Source organism: Mastigoproctus giganteus, chromosome 2 (genome assembly GCF_048544385.1).
Source record: "Mastigoproctus giganteus isolate SK-2022 chromosome 2, ASM4854438v1, whole genome shotgun sequence".
Lineage (NCBI taxonomy): Eukaryota > Metazoa > Arthropoda > Arachnida > Uropygi > Thelyphonidae > Mastigoproctus > Mastigoproctus giganteus.
In genome coordinates, this window is record NC_143576.1 from 240,118,276 (window position 1) to 240,136,849 (window position 18,574).

The 18,574-nt window shown below is 38.7% G+C and overlaps 1 protein-coding gene across 1 annotated transcript in view; it reads left to right on the forward strand.

Moving 5' to 3' along the window:
• The window catches only part of LOC150090297 (solute carrier family 60 member 1-like), a 171,256-nt gene that overhangs the window by 68,163 nt on the left and 84,519 nt on the right, over positions 1 to 18,574 (forward strand). Inside the window, exons 2-3 of the mRNA XM_090369068.1 lie at positions 11,963 to 12,158; positions 18,303 to 18,512. Coding sequence (XP_090225194.1) covers positions 11,963 to 12,158; positions 18,303 to 18,512 — 406 coding nt within the window. The remainder of the gene's footprint in view (positions 1 to 11,962; positions 12,159 to 18,302; positions 18,513 to 18,574) is intronic.

Here is an 18,574-nt window from a genome sequence, read left to right on the forward strand (position 1 = left end):
AGATTGGAAAAGTAAATAGATATAAAGGGAAAGAAGGGAAAATGGAAGAAGGTAAATTGGAGTGAAGAGAGAGAGAGTGCATACATAAGCACAGCGGATCGCAAGTACGCAGTTCTCAGCTTTCTTTACTAGACGAAACGTATATTAACACCCATCTTGAATTACCCAAGCTAATTCCATCATCCATTTCCTCATAAGCTTCTCTTTCTCCTCCGGGTACTCCATATACTGCTGATTTCCTAAAGAAGTCTAATTTCCTCTAAAATGTAGTTTGTGATGTGATCAGAGAGCCGAGTGGCAGTCATGGGGCTGCCTACACATCATCTATGAAGAATTGTAGTTCAGAAGGAAGGCTCCCAAGTGCCTTCAGGATGATCAGAAACATTCGCGAATGGAATTTTGTCTAGGGCATACGAAGAAGAAGGAAAGGACTTCTTGGATGCGGATGAGACGTAGTGGTGGTGCTTATTTTCTGGTTTGTGGCATTGAGCTGGAGTGTAAGCGAACCAGCGTGCAGTAGAATTAAAGCCGGTCCTACAGTTCAAGAGCTCACATGCAAGAATTAATATCGGTGAAAAGGATAGCGAGATGGAGTTTATCTATGTTGAAATGTTGAGTGCATCCCCTTTGGTTGGATTTGGGACCCTTTTCAGTCCGGGACTTTGGTGCAATCTACCAACTGCACTCCCTAAAGGACTGGCCCTGAGTGTAAAGCTGGCTCTGTACTACGGGCGAAGAAATTGAAGACTTTGACGCTTCTGCTGTCCTTTGACTCACTGGACTTGCTACTGTTGTGTCCTTTCATGTTTAAGGAGTGAAACAGGCACTCATAAAGCTGCGCAGAATTGTCAAAATTTGATCTATGACGTGTCATCACAAACAAGAGGCTCGGACGTTTGACTGGCGGTGTCATTTTGTTGCATGACAATGCGCAACCACAGACGGATCAACAAACTATGGCAACGATCCAAAATCTACAGTGGGAAGTGAATGAGGCGAAAAGTTCGTACAACCAGACTTGTCGTCTTTCGATTTTTGTGAGTTTAGAAGGTTGAAAAATGATCTGGCAGAATGTCGTTTCCACACGGATGACTAAGCGAAGGAAGTCGTCAAGCAAGGGTACTAACAGCAACCAAAATACTTTTATCAGCAGGGGGAGGGAGAGAATGTCATTAAAACCAATGAAACAAAAGTTTGGGAAATCAAAAGAAACAGCTATAGAATGCCAAATGGATGAAAGAAGTCAAAAAGCTCTCTCTCTCTCTCCGAGATTAGAGTACCAATACCACTCAATCCAACTGAATCATATACTCACCGGCCAAAGAAACCTTATTCACTATCTAACAGCGCTATCTTTTGCCCATACACGTCGTAGGATGGATTCCACTAGGTGTCTGACGGATTTACTTCCACATTTATCTATTCTTCCATCACGATATGTAGCCGGTAGAGAACTATGAAGCCGACTGCCTTTTCCACTGATTGGAATTTGGGAATGTCTGTTTCCCAGACATTCCCGAATTCGATTCATTTCTGGAGAATTAAGTTAGGATAGATGCTGGAAATCTTAGGAACTTTCCTCTAACCATTCGGATACAATTTCTGCACTGTAGATAGCTGTGCTGCCGCATTGACAGAATCCATTGCAATCCTGCTGAAAAAAAAAAGCATTTAAGGGAAAATTTGGTTCCATTCGACATAAAGGTATTCACTGGAGGTAATATGACATTCTAACGGTATGATCGGACCCAGTCCGTGCAAACAGAACACATCCCATACTATGATACCATCTCCAACCGTTTGAGTGGTGGACACGAGATAGTCTGGATGCAACGCTACGTGAGGTTCAGCCTACACTTCACACTACTAATGGTGCAAAAAAAGGTGGAAATTGTGATTCTTCAGACCATCTGAGCTTTCTTTCCAGAGTCCAGTTTTAGAGTTGGAGACACCTCTCTAGTCGAATATTTCGAATTTTTAAAGAAACAATTAGTTTTAGTGTAGCTGAAGTCTACAAAATATTAGATTCTTCAACTCCCGCCTCATAGTTTGGCTGGAATTGAGTCTTTCTTTGATTAAATATTCAAACCAGCCACCTCCAGAACAACAGAGAGGATTTTGTTCCAACAATCGACCAACCTCTGACTAAAAGCAAATTTCCGTACATCCAAAGTGCAGGCCTCCTTTCCCAATTTGAATTTATGCCCCCCCCATACATGTAGTCTGAACAAGAAGAAGGATTCCATCAGCATTGAGCTTATGCAATAAGCTCGATGCTGATTGATCCTCCTCAATAAGCTCAATTTACTCAGTCCATTTAAGACCTTAAACACCTCAATCAGATCTACTCGCAGGTGCCTAGCCTCCAAACGCTGCAATTTGCAGAACTGAAGCCTTCCTGGTAAGAGTGCCCTTTTGCTCTCTCACTAATCTCGTTACTCTTCTCAGCATCTGTTTCAACAGGTCCACATCCTTCCTAAAACGAGACTTCCAGGCCGATATGCAGTACTCAAGATGTATCCTAACCATTGCCTTATACAACGGGATATGCTTATCCTGCCTCAAAATTCCTGTATATCATGGACAAAACCACATAAGCTGCACTGGTAGCTATCTGCACTGCTCAGAGAACTTCATATCTGACCGCTCAATTACCCCCAAGTTTTTTTTTCGTTCTTCCCTAGCCCTGAGTTGTAAACCTACGGTATACAACTTACATTAGTATACAGTACGTTTAATTACCTGTTGACCTCAAAATGTGTCTAATTTCTTTGCCAGTGAGTGCATAAACGTCACAAACACAATTCACTTATGCTTAAAAGAGGTTAGCCGATTTTCTCGATGGTCCGATATTTCTTGAGCTCTTTCTTTCTGCTTGTTCCTAATTGGTGAAAGTGGTAATATTCTTTAGATTTCTTACTGTTTCATGTTTATTCAATATCATTACAGATTGCTTTCCTTCAGGAGAAACTTCCGTTTCTCCTGAAGTTGTTTTTGTTGAGAGTGCTTCGAAGATAATTGTATTGGAAAGTGCAATAGACCTAGTCTTCCATGGAACGTCTGAAACGCCTATGAGCGTGTTAGAAACGATTTGCTTTGCTCTAATAAAGTGGTAGACGCTTGGTACAGATGGCTGTATTCTGCTATGGCATGCAGCCATCCGTCTATGTGGTGCTTGATAAAAAAAAAATTAAGCGAACAAGATGCAATATATATATAGATCTAGACAAGTGGGTCAAAACCATTTTAAGTACACACATACTTTATGAACATAATACAAATGGGCAGATGAGATCATTCTCGGGTGGCCCCAATATGAGCGTTTTTTTGTCTACTTCTGTTGTATGGAAGAGAAACATTCTCCTTATTTCTTTCCAGAAAATTGGATCTCCACCAACTTTCTTCTCGTATCTCTATCAATGAGTTCTCCTGGTTTTTCAACTCTCAACCAATTCATGCTCCCAGAAAAACACAGTCTACTGCAGTCTCCTAAAAACACCTCTCATTTTCATTTATTTCGTTTTCTTCTGGTTTCTGTGTCAATAAGTTTCTTCTGGCCTTCCAACCCTCAACAATCCATAAATCTGGAAAAACAATATGTTTCAGATGCCTTCCAAAAATTGCCATTCGTTAGCTTTCCTTTCCGTTTGCTTCTGTGTTCATAAATTTGGACTTGGAGCATTATCGTTTATGTTACCGATGCTCCATATAAAATAAAAACAAAGCGCATAAGTTTCTTTTGGCTCCCTAAACTCAACCAAAACATGTTGCTGAAAATACATGGGCCTCAACTTTTCTTTACCTCTGGTCTCCATACCAAGGTCCTTGTTGTTGTTATATGGTTTTAGGAGCATCAGCGACTAGGGCCATATTGTTCTGTGTTTGCTATCTGTAAATTGCGTGTGTTCTGAGGTCGGTTTTCTGTTTGCTGGACAAAATACCCAAATTTTCAGGAGATAAAACTATGTTACCCTTGCCTGAGGCCGACTAACTCGGCCACGTTGTGAAAAAGGCCCATAAAAATTCCTCACGTCATCAATGGGATTCGAACTGAAGTCTTTTCCGCCCAGTGTGGGGAGGACGGCAATCCTACCAACTGTGCTACCCTCGAGGGCTACCAAGGGCCTCTCAGAGATTACAATAACTGTCCCTTCATGGCATATGGAAGAGGAAGTGGACTGAATTTCACTAAGATGTGGGCAATTTTTTTAAGGTGCATGGCAATGTCCTTTTGAACTTGTCTTTTACTGTACGCATTAACCTTGAGAAGGGTATCTGCTTTTATATCAAATAATGCGCAGAATCGATATCGTGATTTATATGTTCCTGACAGTCTGACGAATTTCACATAAACTAAAGTGAAACACGAGCAAATTAAAGTAAAAGGGTATTGAGAAAAAGAGTACTTGAGGACACTAGCTCTTATATTGCTCGAGAACAGACCATATATCTCGAAAACCACTTCTTGAATGAGTAACTGATAGATTACCCCCTAACGAAACAGGCCTACGCGCTCTGGATTCATTGAGGAATTTTATTGTAGCTTAAACACAGAGCGTACAAATAAAGCAGAAATATATGAGCTTATATATTTCTCATATATTTCTGCTTTATTTGTACGCTCTGTGTTTAAGCTACAATAAAATTCCTCAGATTACCCCCTCGTTCTTCAAAAATGTCTTCAGTTATTCCAACATCTGTTACCTAAAAAGAAATATCGAGGATTGTAATTTCAGTTTTAAAAGTTCCTGTTAGATGTCAGCACATTTGGAATACTTTAAGGAACACAGAAGATAAAAAAATGGCTAATAATTATCCTTTTTAAAAAAGAAAGCCAATAAAAAGAAATTTTATTCAGAATAAAGGTGAACTTTTTTCTTTTGGAAAGTTTTTAAATTCGATTCATGTCTGAATCGAATTTTCAATCATCATTTACTTCCCTTTCAGTGACTGTAATGCCATTGTGTGTGTGTGGTCCTAATAGCTGTCAAAAAAAAAGAAAAACCAGCTTGGATGGATTTTCCACTGTCCTTTCAACTTATGTTTCTCTCTCCGACATGCATTATACGCACCAGAAGAGATAACGTCGATTGCCTTAGCACTCAATCAAGCGTTAATCTCTCTTTCCACATACACACACACATGTACACACGCACACACAGACCTCAGCTCTTGCTGTTTCGAGGCATTGTTCTATGTCCAAATTAAGCTACTAAATCTCGTCCAAGTGTGCTTCCTTGGCTTACCCAGCGAGTCGCTAGATGTCACTATGTGTTTTGCCTGGAATATCTCCCACAGAGTCTTTTATTTGATAAAAGAGGCGCCCTGTTACACTGGTGCGATGCTTTTATCTGATAAGGTTGCCTTCCATCAGAAGCAGGGACACAGAAAGAGAGAGAGAGAGAGAGAGAGAGAGAGAGAGAGAGAGAGAGAGAGAGAGAGAGAGAGAGACTATATTGATCAGTTCCTGCGAGCTGCGTTTGCTGCTGGAGAGTACGAACAGTAAATGTGAGAAGAGCTAAAGATAACTGGAAACACCGTTTTCTTGTATGTGTTTTTCCTTCTCAGCAAATCTCTTAAGGCTTGCGAGAGAGGAAACTCTTACTACAAAATACCACAAACAATTAACGTCGTTAATTTGATTTTGTTCTCTCACCGGTGGACCCCTATGGATACCACAGTTGTATAATCATCGTTGTTCCCTCACTGGGTGGAAAAGATCTCAGTTCGAAGTACGTCAATGGCGCGAGGAATTTTTTATGGGTCATTTTCACAACGTGGCCAAGTTAGTCGGTCTCAGGCGAGGGTTGAATTTTTTTTTTTCTCACAGATTTCAGTTTTTAGTCCAGATAACAGCAAATCGACCAAAGAACCACGCAATTTACAGACATAATATATATGCTGCGCAATATGACCTAAGTTGCGATGCCTTTAAAACCCAACTACAACCAACCAACAACCTCTCAACGATGACGCGTGATAAACATCCAATCAGCCGTTTGAAGAGTAACACCACATTTCAAATAAGTATCATTATACTTCTTTTTTTTTTCTTAGGAAATGCTGCTTATTTGTAATGTAGCGGTGAGGCAACTCTTGGGGTTGGTGCCACGATTTTCAGAAATCGATGCCGCATAAAAAGGATAATAAGAATATTTCGGGTTGTTGCATTGCCAATAAAAACAGCTATTTATGTCATGTTAATTAATGAATTGATAATAGGCAGGCAAAAAGATATTGTTCAGTTCATTGTACCTTCTCGTCCAAGATCAAATAACTCGGCCATGGTGTGAAAAGAAAAAAAGAAAATGAGTAGAATTCTTTGCGTCTCTCAAGAGATTTGAACTCGGACTTTTTGCACACAGTGTGGAATTACATTGATTATAACCATTGGACTATTCGCGAAGGCGGCGTATTTTGAAAAGAGTGAAGCGAACAAAAATTTAATTATGGAAAAGAGCATTAAGTAATTAAAAAAAGAAAAAATTATAGAGAAACAAAGAGAAAAGTAATAAAAGAGAAAAAGAAAGGCACTGCTTGGGGGCAGATCCCAGTATTTGCACTTTCCTGAACACCAAAAAGCGATAATTCAATTCCGCTTTGAAATGGAATTCAAATTCAAAGGAATTCAATTCTTGTTCCACGAATATCGACTATAATAAATTTAATGGAAACTATTCGGATAGAACAAGTGTTGAATAATAAGCAACAGCCGGAAGTCTATTTTTGTTTAGCGCATCAGCATTCTAAAACATCTGTAACACTGACGATAATCCTGAAGGAGTACTTTCACTTAAGAAGATCTGAACTGTTTTAACCAGTGTCCTCGAGGAAAGACAGGTTATGGTAATTATTGAAAATAGACAGGTACCTTATCGGGCTACCAGAGAAGTTTGGGTAGGAGACGTCATGATATTAGTAGGAAATAATGTAAGGAAGCAAGCTTATGCTGCGTCATAAAAAAACTATCCACAATAGTTTGTCTAATTCATCTTTATTCAGACCGTCCCTCTCAATAACAGTCAGTTCCATCTGTTGGAAAATCTATTCCAACAGTCAATCACTCTTTGGCTAAAGGAAACTTTCTGCACATCGATCCTTCAACAACCTTTTGAATTTAAATTTATGTCCCCCATATTGTCCGATTTGTAAGGATTCCCTCAGAATTTACCATACTCAATACATTTATAGCCTTAAACACTTCAATCGGGTCTCTAACTAGGTGCTTACTTTCCAGATGCTTCAAACAGTTCCACATCATTTCTGAAATAATGCCTCTCCACCTGTATTCAATACTCAAGATGTGGTCTTAAACAACGGGATAACCATCTTGTTCCTGCTGGAAAAATTCCAGTATATCATTGATAGAACCTCATGAGCTGTCCTAACAGTCTATCTCCAATGTTTGGAGAATTTCATATCTGACTGCACAATTATCCCATTTCTCGAACTTGTACAGCACTCTTTCATGTGGAACAGTGTCAAAAGCGTTTCTGAACTCCAAGTATACAATATCAAAATAACTTTTTGCAACCAGCTCCTTCTCTACCACACTGTTTTTAGTGGGCAGGGAAGGACCTGGTTTGCATAATTTTTGGCTGGAAACTGTAAGCCTACACAGATGATTTAAAAATTTTTGTTACCTCTAAAGAAGAAACTCCACCTCATTCTAAAGAGAAGGCAACAAATAAGGAAACTTGAAACCTTTAGATTTCAGTGATTTGAAATTAAATGAGAAGAATATCGCGCAGATGGCTTTTACCAACGAAAAGTAGAAAAATCAAATTACAGTTTTTGTGGACGGCGCCATATTACAAAACGTTCGCTGGAATAAGGAACTTAGACTTAAACGGGATGAAGGACTATTCTTCAACCTTCATTTTGAATGCGCCAGAAAGAAACATGCGCAGAAATTTCGATCACTAGACAGGAGGTCATTGACCGCTGGAATACAAATCTAATGACGCAATACACTCTGAAATATGTTACTCCAATTCCAATTCTTGCTGAGGCTGGCCAACAGCCTCAGCAAGGTCTTCTTAGGTGGACTATTCGCGCCTGAGATGGTTAAATATATTACTAGGAAACTGATTACCATCTTAAGAACGATATTGTAAGTTAATCTATCACACTTTGGACACCAGTAGTAATAAGAAACATTTTAAATCTAGCTCAGTTATTAACAGATAGACTTGATGGGTTGAAGGCAACGACTGGATAATTCGACCCCCGGCAAAGTGAAGGAGAATAAATGGTGAAGAAGCAAAACTCAAATGCAACATGACACAGTTGGACAGTCTCGGGCGGTTTCTCCCAGCCATACTGTTAAATTATATTATAATAGCATGATTTCGTAAATTTTGAAGTAATTATTGATTCGAGTGTATAAACATTAGATCCCAAACTCCATCTGCAGGTAGGAAAACTTTCTTCCACGTTATAAGACTCAGATGGATGGTAAAGCAAGATCTGCAACACATGATGAAAATGAATGAAAAATATAACATTTTATGTTAATTTTCGAAGATAAACCGACAAATGCAGAGTAAAAAATACTTAAATTTTAGGAGTGGAATATATTTTTGAAAACAGAAAGGAAAACACAACATCGCTAAATTTTGCTGGTTGGCTGTTGTAAGTTTTTTAGGCATTAGCAAAAGTACGCCATATTGAGTCGTATATAAAATGTCTGTAAATTTCGTGTGTTGTGTGGTCAATTTGCTGTTTGCTGGATGAAAAACCTGAGCTTCAGGGACATAAAAACCATGCTATCCTCACCTGAAACCGACTAATTCAGCCACGTTGTGAAAAAGGCCCATAAATATTCCTCTCGTCATTGAAGGGATTAGAATTCGGGTATTTTCCATCCGGTGTGGGAAGAATGGTGATTATACCAACTGTGCTACCCAAGGCAAGGTGTTAAATTGTGTCTGATGACTTAGAAATCCAGTCTTCTTCTTGGTAATCTAAAGATCCCTCATTTGCGTTGTCAGTTGGTCACAGAGGAAGAATAAACGAAGAATCCATAAAATCTTAAAGGGTCTCCTTATAGAGAATTTCAAAGGGACGACTTTTTTTTCATACGAATCCATTGCATCTTTAATCAGTTGACTGTAAAGTTTTTTAGTTTATTTCTTTTTCGTCTAGTGATGCTCTTTTTTAGGGTGTTGCAGGAAAAACTCTTTAGACAGGTAATAAATTTGTGATGAGTTGATGCCACGTTCTCTATTTTAATACTTTTGTTCATAGAACTACATTTGAAATAATATGCATATTACCAACCTCAATGTTATCAAAATACTCTTTGATAGTACAGTATTTTTAAATACGACCTAAATTGGCTTACCAAACTTTAAAACTTTTAACATTTTCCACAGGAAAATAATCACAATAATGCGCAATGGGGTAGCTGGAAATTTTTGGCTCCTATTCAAAGACCACCGAAGGGCCTCCTTCTCTATTTTTATTGTCATGAAACTCCAATGCCTTATTGTGCGTATAAATTGTAAACTGTGTGTGTTCTATGATCGATTTTCTGTTTGATGGACCAAAATCCCGAGTTTCCGGGAGAAAAAACCCATGCTGCTCTCACCTGAGACCGACTAACTCACCCACGTTGTGAAAAAGGCCCATAAAAATTCCTCCCGTCATCGACAGGACTCGAACACAGATATTTTCCACCCGGTGTGGTGAGAACGGCGATTCTACCAACTGTGCTACCCACGAGGGCTTTTGAACATTCTCCGGTTGTTTTCAAATCCACATATGTGCATTGTCTCAGTAGAAATGTGTTCATGGGTCGATTTGCATGTCATGTGGATTGAAAAATCCGAAATAACTCACCGGGAAACCCTACTCCCTCCGACTGTGGTTGGCTAACTATGAAGAGGATCTTAGAAATTTCACCAATCGGGATTCAAACCCAGCCCTCTCCAAACGAGTGACAAATGACAAAACCACTATACAGTCACGGAAGAACAATAGCTAGTATATCGATATCATTTACCCTTTGCCATGTACAACTCCTCTTGTACTCTTTTATTAATTTTAAGTTAATAAATGACCTTTTAAACACTGGCCACCCTTACCAAAAACGTAAGAAATTGTTCCTGGTAGCTCTTTACTGTTATATAATAATATTATTTGATACAGTTTTCTTTCTATAATTATTGGATGGATCAGTGGGTCCTTGCATTCATGGGCCTTTACGCCATTGTAATTCTTGCATCTTAGTAGCTGCGTCTCTGGTGATATTCGACTTTTTGTTTGTTTGCTGGACGAAAAACCCGAGTTCCGGGATAAAAAAAAAAAAAAATCATGGTACTCTCGCCTGAGACCGACTAACTTGGCCAAGATGTGAAAAATGCCCATAAAAATTCCTCATGTCATCATCTGGACTCAGGTCTTTTCCACACGGTGTGGGGAGGACGGCGATTCTACCAACTATGCTATCCACGAGGGCGCTACGATTTTAAATTTGTCACTTACACCACTCTAATTCTCACTGTCTCATATAAAGCGAGATTAATCTTTTATTTTCCCAAAGAATGAAGATAAAGAAATGGTTGAAATTCGAGGATTCAGATAAGAAGAATGGAAAGGAACAGAAAATACCAAAACACACTTTCAAAGACTTAAGTGTTTACAGATTGACGGTTTCTAAGACATTCTCCAGTGGACTTGCCGAAACATAATTGGGAGTTAATCAAACAAGCTACTGCCGTTATTGTAGTGGGAAATCCACGCAGATCAAGCAAGCGTAGCTATTACGTGAACGCTTTGGTCCCAGCGAGCTTCAACGTCTCATTACAACATTCATCGCACGCTTGGAATTTCAGGAGTTGCAATAAAGAGCATCCTGTGAATACTAAAGGAAGGGAAGGGGCGAAAAAAGAAACGAATTGTCTCATTAGCTAATCTAAGAGCTCATCTACCTCTTCAATTCCCCATTGCAAAGACACAAAAGCCATATTCCTGGTCCGGTAATCGGTACTTGCCGGAAAAAGCCAAGTTTCCTTTTATTGATGATAATGTGGTTGGACGCATGAACCCAAGATGGCGTTCGTGTTAGAACAGAGCGCCCGACAGAAGAATCGTTTATTCTGTTGAGAGTTCTGGTTATTCAAATACGGCGATTACACCTCAGGCTCGAGCTGTTACGTGTTCTGGAAATTTTGCTGCCCGCTAAATGTGTCCGATCACGTGCAACGCGGTCACCAATTGATGCGTCCATTATCAACACAACCATCGCACAAAAGGGAAAGCAAGAGAAATCAATACGTGTACAAGCTCCTACACGATGTACGTGGGTTATGAAAGATGAATAATGAAGAGGGTGACAGTGGATATTCGTGGAAGCAGCGAGCGAAAGAGGATGGCGCAGATACATACCCTCATTAGCAGTGCGTGAAAATGGAGCAGAATTAGCCAGCAAATGTTTTTACACACAAATCACCTTTGTACCAACACATCGAGAGAGAGAGAGAGAGAGAGAGTTTCTCTTACAATGTTGTAGTAATTCAATTAACAATTCACAGATGTACACATTTATAAACGTGATTTGGTTTTAAAACTTTGAGCATTCCAAATTTAAAAAAAATCGTCAGAAAAGTGCATTAACCATAAAGAAGAAAGCTAATGTAATGTTAAAACCCTCCTTGTGTTTTTTCTTTACATTATCCTCTATAAATTTCGCTTAGTCAGCCTACAAAAAAAAATGCTACACTAATGGAGAACGATGCTTTCGTTGCCTAGCAACTGACACTCCCAAGCTACTAACGAAACGGGTTACTGAAAATGCGAAAAGTCCACGCACATCATTACATTATTTTCCTTTTGTTGTTTTTTTACCATTTTAGAAAGAGCAATGAATTCTAATATTTAGAATGAATTCTCATAAGATAAAATTTTCTTTTGTTTTTCCATTTGCCTGCCAGTTAAACGTTCTGATTATATTTTTCAGGTTTTCTCGGGATTCGCTGTTATTGGTTGGAACAACAATGATGACTATCACTATGGCTTCTATACCATTATGTTACGCTCTTTGGGCTTTAGCCATTGTATTAGCTGTCATGGGCTTCTTCATGGGGACCATAGACACGGTAGCCAATGTGTCAATGATTTGTCTGTATGGAAGAGATGTCTCACCTTTCTTACAGGTGAGGCGTGTTCCACTCCCGAAGAAGTAAACTACTTAAGCCGCAATTTCGTATTCTTTATTTATTTATCAATATGATTTCATTTAAATAAAGTTCAAATTAATTAATTTTATTATTAATTAAAAGTACGTTAAGTTTTAAATATAAAATTTTAGAACATTATTTTAGTAATTAATTAATAAAAGATATTCACCAATATTTGTTGTTACTGTAGGATGGATTTTGGATTTTTGGCTCATCAGAGGCTTAGATCATGTTGCATCGTGTATACTGTCTGTAAAAAAATGCGTGTGTCCTGTGGTCGAGTTGTCTGTTTTCTGGATGAAAAACCAGACTTTCCAGTAGAAAAAACTATGCTATCCTCTTCTGAGACCAACTAACCCATCCACTTTGTAAAAAGGCCCATAAAAATTTGTGGGCCTTTGTGTAAGGGTCATTGATGGAATCTAAATTCAGATCTTTTCCACCCGATGTTTTGAAGACGGTGATTATATCCACTGCGAGGGCACGTTTGTTATGCGATCCCCAAAGCAGATCTTGCATCCAATGGGATGCAAGATCTGTTTGGGAATATTACTGTTTGGGAATATTACTGTTATACAACATAATTTACAGACTTGCTGTTCTCAAAAGATCTAAAATCTCCACGGATAATATTGAAATCGTACAACTGGAAAACTAGTCTATCAGCTTTTAGGCAGATGAAAATTTCGACAAAAAAAAAAAAAAGAAAAGAAAGAAATCTCCTGCAACGGACAGTGGATCGAAGATTCAAAGAGTATGGTCTCACTTAGAGTTTGAACTAAAGCGAGGTGGCTATTTAGCTTTCGAGAGTTCTTCGAAAGACTTTGCATATGCTAAAGCAAACACATCTTCATAAATATAAATAAATAAATCTTTATTGTGAAGTAGAGTTACAGCACAATATCCCATCACGGCGAAGAGCGCCAGGGGTTCACATATAGATAAGATAAGTACGGCTTACAAATACAAAAGGCTACAAAATACAGCGAACACATACAAAAGTCTACAAAATACCGATCACAAATGCAAAAGAAATACAAATACAGCATAAAGCACAGAGCTAGACACAAATACAGAAATAAATATCAGGGTTCAAGGGCTTTGATAAAGTTGTGTCTGTCCTTCTTGTTACTTATTATGCTGTCGATGTCGGCGTCCACACGGTTGAGGGCAGCGAGCATCTGCTTGGGAAGAAATCTCTCAGTGAGTACAAGCCTGCTGTGGTGAGCCACGAGTGCTGGTACCGACCTTAGGCTTGGCTGTGGAATCCTCCAAGAGCAAGCGTTCCAAATATTTGGAGATGATATCTGGCCCGTGATGGGTTTGGCTGTGAAGACCACCCTCTTTTCCACGATCAGGAACTTCATCCTCGGGATGTCGAGTGCTTGTGCCATCATGGTGGTTGTGGTAGCGGGAGGTAGCCGAAGCTTGTTATTGGCCCATTTCAGTAACAAGTATTCAGCGGTGTACACCCGCTGGAGGTTTGTATGTGCAGCGGAGGCCCATATTTCTGCACCATACAGAATGGCGGGGTAGACGGTGGAGGTGATGTCCTTTGTCAACCAGAATCTGGTTGACAAAGGACATCTTTTGGTAAAACAGAACGCCAAGGTCTGTGTGCGAGGGTACGTTTGGTATTCGTACCCCTGCGAGTGAAACGTTGAGTACTGTCGGCATGGATTTAAGGGAGAATATAACCTGAGCACACTTCAGTGGGTTGATTTTTAGATTGAAGTTTGCCAGGTACAATTCTAGATCCTTAAGTTGGGAATTGATCCTGTTGCTGAGCTGAACGGGATTGTCGCCAGGGTTAATTTGAGTCAGCAGTTTGAGGTCATCGGCATAGCATAGGAGACCATTCGTTGAGGAAATAATGGGCACGATGATAGCTGTGAACAGTACACCAGATAGGACACCTCTCCTGCGGTACTCCAGTAGTAATATCGCAGGATAGGGTGTGTTGTTGCCGATGGAGAATAAGTATTCTGTGACAGAGAAGAGATTCCAAAAAGCTCAGCCTATCACCTCGAATGTGAAATTTCTCTTTAAGTAGGAGGAGCAAGGCCGGGATCGACACAACATCAAAGGCTGCGCTTATGTCGAGATATGTGGTTGCTAGCTCAGCCCTTTGTTCGAATGCTGAGAGGATGCGTTCTGTGGTGGCTGCCAAGTTAGTGATCGATGATTTTCCGCGATGGCATAGTGGATTTCACATGGTTTCGTCTGGAGGATTTGTTGAGTGATTGTGGGTAGCAAAGCCTTTTCAAGAGTTTTTAACAGACAAGAGGCAACTGATATGGGTCTGAACTAGCTGACGTTTATGGCAAATTGGTTTTTAGGGATGGGGTACACTTTGTATTTATTCCATTAGGGTGGGAAATAATGCTCAGCCAGGCATCTGTTGTAGATCGAGAGAAGAGGGTCTATGATGAATGTGCTCAAGCATTTGATCATAAATTGCGGAATTCCATCCTCCCCAACAGGGCTGTTGTGGGAAGGGAATTGATGGCACGTATGAGCTCCTGTTTCGTGATTTGGATAGTCCCTAGGACATATGAAGGGTTTTCATAGTTAGGCTGGACAACTGTAGATGGGACTGTGATTGTATTTGAAAACCTGGCGATGTATTTGAGCCAATCTTAAGGATCAAGCATATGATTAAATCCATCATGTGGGGCAGCATAAAATGGCTTTCCTTTCCGCAGAGTGCGGTTAAGATTTACTTGGATTGAAGCAGCTTTCTTTCGATTAAAGTGGGCCCTGGCGCGGGAAAAGGCGATTCTGTCTTGATGGACCACAACCATCATAACTTATACTAACAAACACTACACAAGGTTTGCCAATTAAATATCAGGACGAACTCTATTGCATGCATATCAAGGCATGTGGGACGGAGACTCAAAGCGCAGTGGAAATTAATCATATTGAGTATCGCACGTCGTTCGCATGCAGTCTTGTTAGGTGATGACACAAAAAACGAACATTGAATTTTATTTCAAGTCGGAGCAAAAGAGCTACTGAACCTATCAGTTGGTAAAAGAAGAAAACAAGTGTGGGAACAATTCTCTATCTCATAAAGGGAATGAGTCGTAATGTTTCAAATACGATCCATAAACAAAGAGATAGAGAATAAAATCGAGATCAGCAGTGTCTTTGATGAACGAAAAATTTTGATTGTTGATCATTTTCTTCGATAGCAAGGGATTGGTTCACTTTGAATTCGTTTCAAAAGGGAGAACTGCGAGTTTTGGATCGTTCGGTTAAAAGAATTCACTGAAGAAGGCTTCAGTTGCGAGAAAACGTTAGCTGGGTTAGTGGAAGCAACGAATGATCACTAAAAACTTGTACGAGCTTGCTTGACTACTCACAAAAAGATTAGCTTCTCAAGATTGTCAAAACTTGATCGCAAGACATCTCCCATAACACTCCACAGACATTGGAGTATCTACGTAGTACTCCAATAAGGCTGGACAGCCTTGGCACATACATGTATTTCTCCTAGTGGGACCGTATCCTTCGAATATTCGATCCACTGGTAGTTGCAGGAAACAGCTTTCTTTCCCCCTTCCCCCTTTTTTTGTTCGAAATTCTCACCTGGCTGAAACTCATTAAAATTGGATTCTGCCCTCAACAATAAATTATCCCTCTTGGAATGCACAAATTTTGTTGACATTTAAACGTATATATTTAGCAGTTTTATATTCCTTTTGTTTAATAACTTTTTCTCCCTATGTTTTTAATTTAAAAAAAAATTAATTAAATTTTAAAATTGTAATTTCATATTGCAAAAAAAAGAACGTAATTGAGATTAAACTGTTCTGTTGGATAACCTTCATTTTATAATGATGTATTTCAAAAATCAGTTAATAGATGGCGCCCTTGTGACATACTTTGGCTTTACGATTTTGCATTCACCATATTTATGTTGCAGCTAAACAAGTGTTTTGAGACACTAACAAAAGGCCGAATAGACTGAATGTTTTAGCTTAGAAGTTGCTTAGAAAAAAACTGCGTATGTTTAAGAAAGGCAATAACAGAATCATAAATCTGACTTGCTGAGGGCAACTTTCTTTAGTGTGATCGATTATTTTTGCGAGTGCATGTTGTTATAATGACTGCTACTGATTATCACATTGTCAAAATAATTTAGGGAAGAATTTAACTCCCCCTTGAAATAAGAAATTATGAATAAATTAATTTGATATATATTCTTTATTATATCTTCAATGGAAATTACTGCGAACTAATTTTTGATTTAATTAATTAATCTGTTTTTATTATTTTATTGTTGTTTTTTTTCAGTTTCTGTTTATGGCATATAAACAGAAATAAATTTCTGTTTAAATTTTTAAATTTTAAATTTGTTTAAAAAAGAAGTAATCGAGAGAAAATCTGTCCTGGAATTAGATAAAATTAATTTTAAACTGATGTGTTTGAAAAGGTGGTCAATAGATGGCGCCGTTGTGGTGTAACATTTATTCGGATTTTTATATAAGTAAAAGAAGAAAACGATTTACTAGTTCTGAAATATAAAAATGCAACTTAATTTTATTTTAATATTCCAGTGAGGTTGTAAAGACAATTTGTGTTCAATCTACACAACATAGTTAATAAACGTTTTCATTTTATCCCTGCATGCAAAGTTCCTGTATATCATTGACAAAAAACCATGAGTTCTCCTGGCAGCATGTATGCACTGCTCAGAGAACTTATCTGACTGCACAATTATCCCCAGATCTTTTTCAGTCTCCACTGTCCTGAGTGCAGTACTAAGCAGTTGGTACATTAATCTGGGATTATTGCTACCCATGTGTAGTACCTTACATTTGTCGATGTTAAACTTCAATTGCCACTTCTCAGCCCATCTACCAAACTTTTCTAGATCCTATTGCAGTAGCATACTGTCTTTACTGTCATTAACAATTCTACAAACCTTTTTATCATCTGGAAACTTGGACATTAAGCCTGAAAGGCCTTCATCAATATCATTGATAAATACAGAAAACAACAATGGGCCCAACACCGAACCATAGGGGACTCCACTAATAACATTAGTCCATTAGTCCAGAAGTGTCCATTACTAAGGAAAAAGGGAAATTCTATCAGATATTTAAACATAGATTCCCAAAATGAGATGGACTATTTCTTATGGTTTCACGAAGAGAAGAAAGGAAGAAGAGGATGTAGATGCAAAGTGCTACCAAGAGTTTTTAATATTTCTGTTAATAGGGACTGAACTGAAGATAATAAGAATTATATATTAGATTTTTGGCAGAAATACATGGTGCGGCTAAAAAAGAGAAATATTTTTTTAAAATCATATATTATTTTAAATAAAACATTTTCAATGTTTATCCCCTTCAAAATACTCTCCATTCACTCCATTCGCGATTTCCAGGATCTAAAACAGCAGTGGAAGTCTTCGGAAGATATCAGCTTTAATTTCTGCATTGCCATGATGCCCAACCACTCTGTCAAAATGTTTTTTTACTGTTTCTTTGTCAATGTGTAACTGTTCAGCAATTAGTTGGATGCTCATCCAACGGTCTTGGCCCACGATCTCGATTTTGTTCAACATTCTCGTCTGTCGTTGAAGTTGGCGGTTTTTCTTCGTCATGGACATCTTCCTGTCCCTCTCTAAACCGTTTGTGCCATCTGCCAAAATAGTGTTAGAATATATTCTACAAATGACAAATAAAAAATAGGGAGAAGCTCCATCTGATTGCTAAAATATTTGGAACGTTTCCATAATGGCGAAATATTATGCGATTTCCTGCTATTAATCGACTTACTGTATGTAAGAAGTCCAGCAAACGAAAAAAAATATACATTTAGTGGCTCTCCTTTCTGCCTAATATGATTACTTTATCAAATTTTATTAAGCGGTTCAATTGTTCTAAGTGGAGGAGCGACCCACTTTTCACATAATTATCATTAATGCTGAAAACATACTTCCTGTTGGAACCAGTTCCAAATGTTATCGGCCAAAAGGGTTCCTTCCCCAGGTAGGGCATCCTTGAACAAGTATTTCAGCATTTCAAATATATAATCACAATTGCAGTCCACTAATTATTGGAGTGCATAACAATGTACTTCTAATACGAGGATCATTTCTTACAGGCAATACATTTCTTCTATGGAGTTGGGGCTTTCGTTAGTCCAATGATTGCCCAGCCATTTCTGTTAAATGAGGATTGTTCTCCGTTTATCGATAACTCGTCCGAAACTGTAGATGATATGGAAAATGATACTGTTCCGGCTGCTACTTTAGAAGAAGCTCAGGAGATGACTCATGTCGACTATGCTTTTTGGATTATGGCTCTTTTCATGGTAAGGCCCTTTTGGTGGATGATTTCATTCTGAAGTTAATTTTATTAGTAAAGCTCATTATT